This window comes from Cryptotermes secundus, unplaced genomic scaffold (genome assembly GCF_002891405.2).
Source record: "Cryptotermes secundus unplaced genomic scaffold, Csec_1.0 scaffold611, whole genome shotgun sequence".
Taxonomy (NCBI): domain Eukaryota; kingdom Metazoa; phylum Arthropoda; class Insecta; order Blattodea; family Kalotermitidae; genus Cryptotermes; species Cryptotermes secundus.
In genome coordinates this window covers 518437-527541 of record NW_019735565.1, presented here as the reverse complement: position 1 = coordinate 527541, position 9105 = coordinate 518437, and the positions used below count along the sequence as shown (strand labels likewise).

Here is a 9105-nt window from a genome sequence, read left to right as displayed (position 1 = left end):
ATTAGAAGTGGATTTTATATCATTGGTTTCCAGTTTTATGAAACTACAGTGCTCTCATTAAAACAGTGTGTATATGAGGATTTAGGTATAATCATTAGACAATAAAAACTATAATTGGAAGTCTTTTGTGCTCATCCCTGCTGAAAGAGGAATTTGTGCTGTTTTATGGTAAGCAATTGCAAATTTCAAGGCATTTTATTTTTCTTTCTTAAATTATAATTGCATTTTCCCCCGGCATATATAAAACTAAACATAAGGCATGATCTGGCCACTGTTTCTTTATGAAAGAATGCTCTGGGGGTAGAAGTGATAGAAGGCAATAAAATCGATTGGTGAAATTTTCAATATCGGCTTAATATTATTGGTGCAAACGTAAAATTTAAATACATAGGTTCAAATGCACTTGTTTTTACACGGGTTGTGACTGATTCAGTTTGGGGGGCAATACTCCCCGACCACTCGTCTGAAAGAAACACTGTATCTGGCCCCTGATGGTGTTCTATAAACTAAATTTGGCCCTCGAGATGTATTAGGTTGGCCAACGCTGATCCAAATGCAATTGAACAGTGTATGCCAAATGTACTATTTCCACTTATTTCTTATGAAGTAACTAAACTCCGTGGATTGAGTCCGCAAGTGAACTATACCGACCGAGCGACCGCCGCTTGTCGGCGAAGTTGGTGCCAACTTTAGAGGATAGAGGGTGTCGCATGGTCAGCGCAACGAATCCTCACGGCCATTAATTTCGGTTTTCTAGACCGGAGCCGCTATTTTCTTGAAATAGCTTCTCAATTATCCTCACGAGGCTGAGTGGACCTCGTCCCAGACCCACTACTCAGAAAATTTGGTAGCGCTGGGTATCGAAAATGTAGCACTTTTTATAAGTTCTAAATGGGCCACGGAGGGTCGATGTCTTTCAAAAGGAAGAGAAGAGTGGCCAAATATTTCATCTAAACATCATTTGTAAATTTTTACACAAACCACAGTACATCAAACTCTTTGTACACAAAACACAATATAGGTTGGCCAGTGAGACAATGAATCCGATTTCTAAGGTCGTTAATATTTGCTGACACAGTTACAATCAATACCAAAACTCCAGTAATAGAGATGTATTGATGTAAGTAAGGTGATCTTGGAGGACATGCTTGTGCAGCGTCCTTAAACAAGCCATCTGTGAACATGGTTTCATCCACGGAACTTCTCATACAATTGTGGTGGTGTGATTTCATGTACCGTGTGAGCTCCTTGCCGTTGTGTATCTAGGGTTGCCATAGGGGAGAACTCGCAAAATACTGTATCTTGAAAATATAAATTAAAAAAAAAAGATCATGGGTTGCTTTTTCTACTCATAAATATAACCGCACTTGCCGCATTCAAACCAGTATTACCCAGGTAGCTGACGCGAATTATGGAACTTATAATCGTGCGGTTCTTAGTTAAAATCTCAACCAGAGGCCAGTTATCTACCCTGAGTTTTATAGCATTTTTATTCCCTCTATACAAACGCCAAGAGAGTAGCTTAAATAAACGCCATGTCCACCCTCAGTCCTCCTGACTGAACGTAACCGTTCTTATTCGAGGTACGTAACCTCTGCAGTTGAAACAGCGTTGTAAATTAACTGAATATGCAAACAAAAATATCACTTCAATAGTTTTACATTGGTCGTAATCGTCCTGTCCTCATACCAAAATATGATATACAGTAATTTAGCTACGTTTTTAACTATGATCGCCATGTAGTAAAACATACAATAGTTCAGAAAGTCACGCGATGCAGAAGAAAACTGAGGCCATGAATATTATCGATGCAAAAAAGAACAATCCATATCGTGTAAAACAAAAGATAAAAAACAGTTCGCGTGGAAATAAAAGTTCACGAAACTAAGGGGAATACAAAACTGGATAAGGGCAAAAGACAATTGTGCACGTGAAAATTGTGAAACGAAAATGGTCATGCATATGATAACCGTGAAAAGAAAACACTTGTGCACATGAAAATTGTAAAAATGAAACAATTGTGCATATAAGAAAAACGTGAAAAGAAAACCGTCGTGCATATGACAACCGTGAAAAGAAAACAACTGTGCACATGAAAATCGTGAATAGAAAACAACTGTGCAAACGAAAATCACACAATACAAAAATAAAGGATCTTGAACGTGAAAATATTGCAATAAAACACAACGGTGCACATGAAGACCACGCAATGCAATTAAAAATTTAAAGTAGGCATCTATATGGAGAACTGTACATATAAAAAATCACATATGGTGCACATAAAAATCATACAATAGGAAGAAACAATGAGATACATGAAGATCGGCCGCGCCATATCTCAACTGTTACTCGCTGGCTTCTCACCGCGGCGGCCCGGGTTCGATCCCGGGTCTGGTCAAGTGGGACTTGTAGTAGACAAACTGGCGCTGGGGCGGGTTTTCTCCGAGTACTTCGGTTTCCCCTGCCAATCTTCATTCCACCAAATTCTCCATCTTCATAATCACCCGGGGCAGGTACAATAGGCCAATCAGTGGCCGCCGTGCCGAGTGGACCCAGTTGGACTCCACCCCCTCCCCCAGTAAGCGAATTAAAAAAATTACATGAAGATCAAGCAATGCAATAAAAATTGTGCATATGAAATCACGCAATCCAAAATACATCCTGCACATGAATATGATGCAATACAGAAAATGCATATGAAAATGACAGCACAGGGAACAATTGTGCACATGAAAGTCATACAATGCAGAAAAGAATCTTCAGTGCAGGCTGACCTTGAGTGGATCAGTGCTGAGAACTGTCACTTCGTGGCCACGAGCAACCAGCGCCTTCATGATTGCTTGAAACACAAGTTGGTGGCTTAAGGAAGGAGTGGGAAAGATACCTAGGATCTTCGCACCGTCACTCTGAAATCCTGTGCACAGCAGCAGTGCCAGTAGAGAGTACGTCCACTTCTGTCCCATTTCAGTTCACGCTATAAAACAGAGAAACGCAAATTACTCAGTCGCCAAGCAGGAAGTGTCGGTTTCACGCGGCTCAAGAATATGGGGGGCGCTCTCAGACGATTTCGCTGTATTGTCACCTTGTGTAGGGGTTGTGCGTAACTTATAGACGGGTCCTGGATCGGATGAATAGATTTATTGACACCTTAGGCATTCAACTCGTATTTACAGTAATACAACGTTATTGTTGATGTACACACTTTACGGTTCACCGTTACACACCCATTAGGGTTCTCAATCTTTACTAGTCGTATCCTGGCAAAAAAAATATAACAGTCTCACTGTGATGTAAAATCTTCTTTCCACAGCCTAATTCGATTCTTACAATTATTCTGCAACTGTCAACTCAATTCAGTTCCTCTGTTTCCAGCCTCATATCCCGGAAGTCTTCCGTCTCAATTCTTCTTAAATGAACTCTTCTTTATAAGAACTTAGCAAGGACCACGCAGAAAACACAGCCTCTCTATTGCTGGAAAGGCGTGTTAACGGCGCTGTTGTATAGCAACGGAAGTTACTCGATTGTTGCTTGAGTATTCGCTGCGGGGGGAATGTGTTTATTGAGTCGTTGCCTAGCAATAACGTTTACTCTGACTTCATTATACCGGCTTTCGGACGTCATGTCACGGTATAATTTATTAACCATTTCTGTGCTGTCATTGATGTTCTGCGTTGGCCGAACTGACAGCAAAATCCTGGGGAAGACACTAGGATCTTAAAGATATAAAATTGCAAAGCACCTCTTCAGGTATGTAAACAGGTGATAGTGGTTCGGAGCGAGATCAGGGATGTAAGGAGGATGGTCAAACAACTCCCAGTTGAAATGCTCCAGCAGTGCTGGAGTGCGAGCAGCTGTATGAGGACGCGCGTTGTCATGGAGAAGCACTACACCGTATGTCAGCATTCCACGCCTTTTTTCTGAATGGCCGTATGAAGTTATTCGTTAGTGTTTCGCAATACACTTCTGACGTTATTGTGGTCCAGATGCCATTAGCTTTCTTGAAGGCAGACAGCTCTTCTTTATACTTTTTTCGGCTTGTTTGGTGAATGTGTCTACAACCTCTGCTTTGAGTGCTCTTTGGTTTTAACATTCGCAAATGAAACCCAGGTTTTATCACTTGTTACTCGTATGATGTGACTGAGAAATCCAGCACTATCTTTATGGTATCACTCTATATAGTCGAAGTCAAAGGCATTCTCTGCTTTCGTGTGCATCCTTGAGCATTTTCGGAACCCTTTTTGCTCAGAACTTGTGATAGCCTCGCGTAACTGCGATAACATTACAGAACAGTGTGTGAAATTTGTGGAAATTCACAAGAAATTTCTGGAATTGTGAAGCGCCATCTTTCACAGATTTCTTGTCAAAATGCTAAACGAGAGCATCACTCACTACAGATGGCCGACCACTTCGCTCTTCATCGTGAATATTTATCGCCCATATATGAACATTCTACATCACTGTCTTACAATTCCTGCACTTATTATATTTTGGCCGTAAACCGCGCATAATTCACAATGCATCTCCACAGCACTCATGTTTTTGTCGTGGAGAAAGCGGATAACAGCGCGAAATTGGCAGCTGGCGGGATTATCAATCGTAGGCCACATTATGACTCGCTCTGTAGAGACAAGAACAAACACTAGGTGACCAGTTATGTGGTGGTTTAAAAGGCAACGAGCCATGTGTCGCTACCTCGCATGCGCAAGCTCTCCCCCGCTCCTACATTAGTCGCCTAAAATAAACGGAGGTTTCTTTCCAAATTGTCCTCGTACTATGGGAACGTCATGGGACAAATATGAAGCACAAGAAATACTGAGGATCCTTGACTACACTCAGGCAAGCAAAGGGACTCATACAAGGACCCTCTGCTAAAAGAGAGAAGGAACTGTTGAAGTTAAACAGGAACCAGCTACGATGGGTGGTGGGACTACTTACAGGACATTGTCACCTTAAAGGACACCTCTTCAAACTGGGACTAAGTGACAGTCCCACTTGTGAGAGGTGTCAAGAAGAAAATGAAACAGCCTCACATATCCTGTGTGAATGTGAGGCTCTAGCTTATTTAAGGTTACGTCACTTGGGTCAGTACTTTATGGAACCAAGTGACTATTTCGACGCCCCCACGTACAAAATCCTACGTTTCATTCGAAGCGCATGATTACTGAGGGGATAAACAAAAGGGGAGGACTTTATGATCACTGTAGGTCGCGGTGCAAGGGCCGAGAAGGCCCACCCCTTATACATTCATTCATTCATTCATTCATTCATGGAAACGTCATAGTCACTTAATGACTTAGATCGTTATGTCGTTAGAAATTTACTAGATTTTCAACGTTATTATTATTGTAATTATTATCAATATTATTATTGTTATTATGTTCTACAGCCTTTTGTTGGGCCTTGGAGGCTTTTTAAGTTCCTCGATCTTTTACACAGTCTGTAGGACTCCTTGGATGGGGGAACAGCCTGTCGCAAGACCTCTCTACCTACACACAGAACAACACAAACACAGAATGAACGCATACAATACAGACATCCATGCCGTGAGTGGGATTCGAACTCACGATCTCAGCGTTCGAGTGAGCGAAAACAATTCATGCCTTGGACCGTGCGGCCACTGTGATCGGCAGATTTTCGACATAATCCCTGTAGTCATATCCATGTAGGAAATTCAAACACAGTTACACAGGTTTCCTGCAGAAGTTATGAGGCGCCCACTCTCGTACAGTAGATCGGCTTTTATGTAAGGGACAGGAAATAAAGTTTATGGGAATTGCATGAAATGTAGCACGCAAAGAGAGTGGGGAAATAGGTACAATTTTTTGAACGGGAAACAACAAAAGAATAAATTGATTGATAGACCTGATGGTGGGTAAAGAAAAGAACTCTGAAACAATTTTAAAAAAATAGAATGCGACGGTATGAATGTATAAGGAGTGGGCCTTCTCGGCCCTTACACCGCGACCTACAGTGATCTATTGTGCGTAGGTAAGCCGAGTTTAAATTTCTTCTGTGGTTCTCACACAGTTCTGCCCTGCAGCCTCGATCTTGCTAGTTTGTTTATTTTTTAATTGCTAGTGGGGTGGGACTAAGTCCCTTGTACTGCGGCCATTTCTGGCCTAGTGTACCTGCCCCAGCGCCACTTTGTCTGCCACAAATCCCACTTGACCAGACCCGGGATCGAACCCGGGCCGCCGCGGTGGGAAGCCAGCGACTAACCTCTTGAGCTATGGCGCGGCCCTTGTTGTTTATCTTATTCTTTCTTCTTGAAGATGGAGGCAATATATTCATCGGACACGTCGGTAACGTCTACTTCACTACACGGCGTGACATCCCAGGGAATAATTTTACAACCCCCGAACTGAGGGGGAGATATTATTAGAGCCTCTTCTGATTCAAATGACAATGAATTTGATAGAATTGTTTCTATGTGAATTATCTGAAGAATTAGTAACATGAATTATTAACAACATTTGTAGATAATACGATAGAAATGCTGACGACTGAACGTGGTGTTATGGTGTTGATGGACTTCCATTGTTTAGAAAATTACATGTTGTTAGAAACAATACATTGTTTTAGATGACGTGCAATATTTTGCTCCTTCAACTCTAAATTCATATATGTACAATACCACTGGAAATATATCCCAGTAGAATGTTCATATTCCAGTCAATTCAGTAACTTAAAATTTATTTGAAAAGTTTGTCGACTCACCCTATATTGCTGTGAAAACTAAAGAAACACTACCGCACCCTAGTGGTAACTGATCTGAAATGAAACTAACCTGAGAAACAAAGTTCGTGGAAAGAAACTAGTCAATCATTAATTATACCGGCCGATAACCATAGAGCAGTCTGGACGCCCTTGTCGAAACTATGACTCTATGCCCTGTACTTTTATTTTAGTAGTGACGTCCTCCAGGCGTGTGATAAATATACGTTAAACAAAATTGTCACTTTCTCTCTCTCTGTCAAGGTCTGGTGATATCAAGCAGAGCTTTAGGGCGGGTACTCACTACAACGCTGCAACGTGCAACGCAACGGTTGCTGCAACCACGTATGATGTGTACGTTCACCGAACCTAAACTCGGACACTAGTTGCTCCGCAGAGTTCGTAGTGAAGACGTGAGTCATGAAATGTCTCTCCACACTTCAACGAACACACTGCGCGCCGCTTTGTGTTCGCCAGGTGGGTCACAGCGCGCCTCACTGCTACTGTTGCAGTAACGAAGCTCAAGACGTACTCGTGGTTGCAGCAACCGTTGCGTTGCACGTTGCAGCGTTTTAGTGAGTACCCGCCCTAAAACACTGATCTCACTGTTCCGTAAGAAAAGAAAAGCGAGCCGTCAAGGCTGGGATCAAAATATTGTCTTCTTGCCGCCGTAGCGTTTACACACTTCCCAAGATGACGTAGGGATCCGCTAGAAGCAAGCAGGAGATTAGTAATCTTCGCTATCTTTGAAACTAGTATAAAGTGGCAGGACAGGACAGGATAGGACAGGTAAATAAGAAGAACAGAAGAAGGATCTAAAGAACGGTGAGTCAGGTAACTTATAATTCCACTAATACCATACTACACTGCTGAAACAATAACCCTCTGGGCCACAATTTTAACATGACAATAAATAAAGAAACTAAGATAAGAAAAAATGGACAAATAGAGAAATTGCCCTAGAAAGAAAACAAATGTAACCATTATCATTCAAAGCTATAAACTTCATGTGTCAGAATGAGTCCTCACTCAAGGCTAAAATTTACATCAGAGAATGTGCCCTGCGTCACATTCAACATGGCGGTTGATGACTGTCAGATTATTACTCAGAAGCCACAGGGTGTTCGTGGTTTGAAACCACTAAATAACAGCTGCTCTCAAGGCCAGTATAAACAGGTAGAAAAAGGTAAAGTTATTCCTGTAACAGGGCGTGGATGCCCATAGGTTTGTGAGACGTCGAGCCTTCCACATTTTCTAGACAATCGGTTCACAGATGACGGTGAAATTGTTAGCCTTACGCCCTGGCCGCCCTTTACCTCCCAGGAAGGTTCCTGGTACTCGTTTCTATTAGAGGCTGTGTCGACTCCAGGGCCATAGTGCTGCTGGAATGATTAGGCCAACTGAAAAATCCAATTACCTCATCGGGAAACGAACCAGCGACCTTCTGGCTTGCAGAATAGTGCCTCAACCAACTACGCTACCGCGTAGCAGAGGCCAGCTCAAAATAAGTTATCTCACTACACTGTCGTTCCTAAAATATCTTTGCCAAATGTACTGGCATGTCATTAAATAAATTAGTTATAATAACAAACTCATAAATACACTAATTAATTAATTATCAAAAGCAGCGTACTGCAAATCAATGAGACCAATATAGCGGTAGCAATGTACACATATATTCCGGAGGTATTCGATTCGAATCCCGGCTGAGGTTTATCGTGCTTCTCCCCGGTACCTCTCCAAGCATACACCTAGATATTGTCACGTGCAGGGGGGGTACGCGTGACGAAATTAACGGGATCTTGTTCGGATAACTCGACTTATTAGCACTTCGGTTACATTATATCTCTAATTTACAATTAGTGCAGCTCTATCGCCCTTTTCTACACTTTATAATTCACTGTTACACACACACACACACACTAGTCCTCTCCTGGTAATGCAGTTAAAACACATGAACTAGTTCTTCAGATCACTCCAGATATCACTGCACTACACCACACATAAAGACTTCAATGTCCATTAACACTTCAAAACTGAATCCTCACAACTCCTTTCCATGACGGTTTCGTGTCCTTGACTCAAGGGTTCTCGGCTATGACTAGCTACGTCAAAGTCACATTGCGACTTACGGTCAGTCAGTCTGTCTTCCTTTGTGTCGAGCTCCGGCTGGGGCTCATGACCAGATGTTTAACTAGCTACGACTAGCTACGTCTGACTATAAACGACTTTCACTGTCCCCTATAAACCTACAGCACGGACCCCATAGAGAAAACCTATTATTGTAGACGTGCTTACAGTTCCATTGCTTAGAAACGGATTCCATAACCCCGTTGTTCTACTGCTGTCTCGCGCCGACCACACTGAAAACAAGTCGCGTGTTAGCTATCT

At 42.2% G+C, this 9105-nt stretch overlaps 1 protein-coding gene across 3 annotated transcripts in view; it reads right to left on the bottom strand.

The window, feature by feature from the left end:
* The window catches only part of LOC111869635 (UDP-glucuronosyltransferase 2B31), a 27629-nt gene extending 18754 nt beyond the window's left edge, over positions 1-8875 (bottom strand). The window contains exons 1-2 of one of the 3 annotated variants that reach the window (XM_033753504.1): positions 8847-8875; positions 2775-2974 (exon numbers count right to left, since the gene is read on the bottom strand). In XM_033753504.1, the coding sequence (XP_033609395.1) occupies positions 2775-2963 (189 nt within the window). In that variant the 5' untranslated portion in view covers positions 2964-2974; positions 8847-8875. Of the gene's footprint in view, positions 1-2774; positions 2975-6717; positions 6768-6787; positions 6908-8846 lie in introns of those variants that run through there. The other 2 variants (XM_023861300.2, XM_023861299.2) reach the window with 2 other exon arrangements.
* Between the last annotated feature and the right edge of the window lie 230 nt (positions 8876-9105).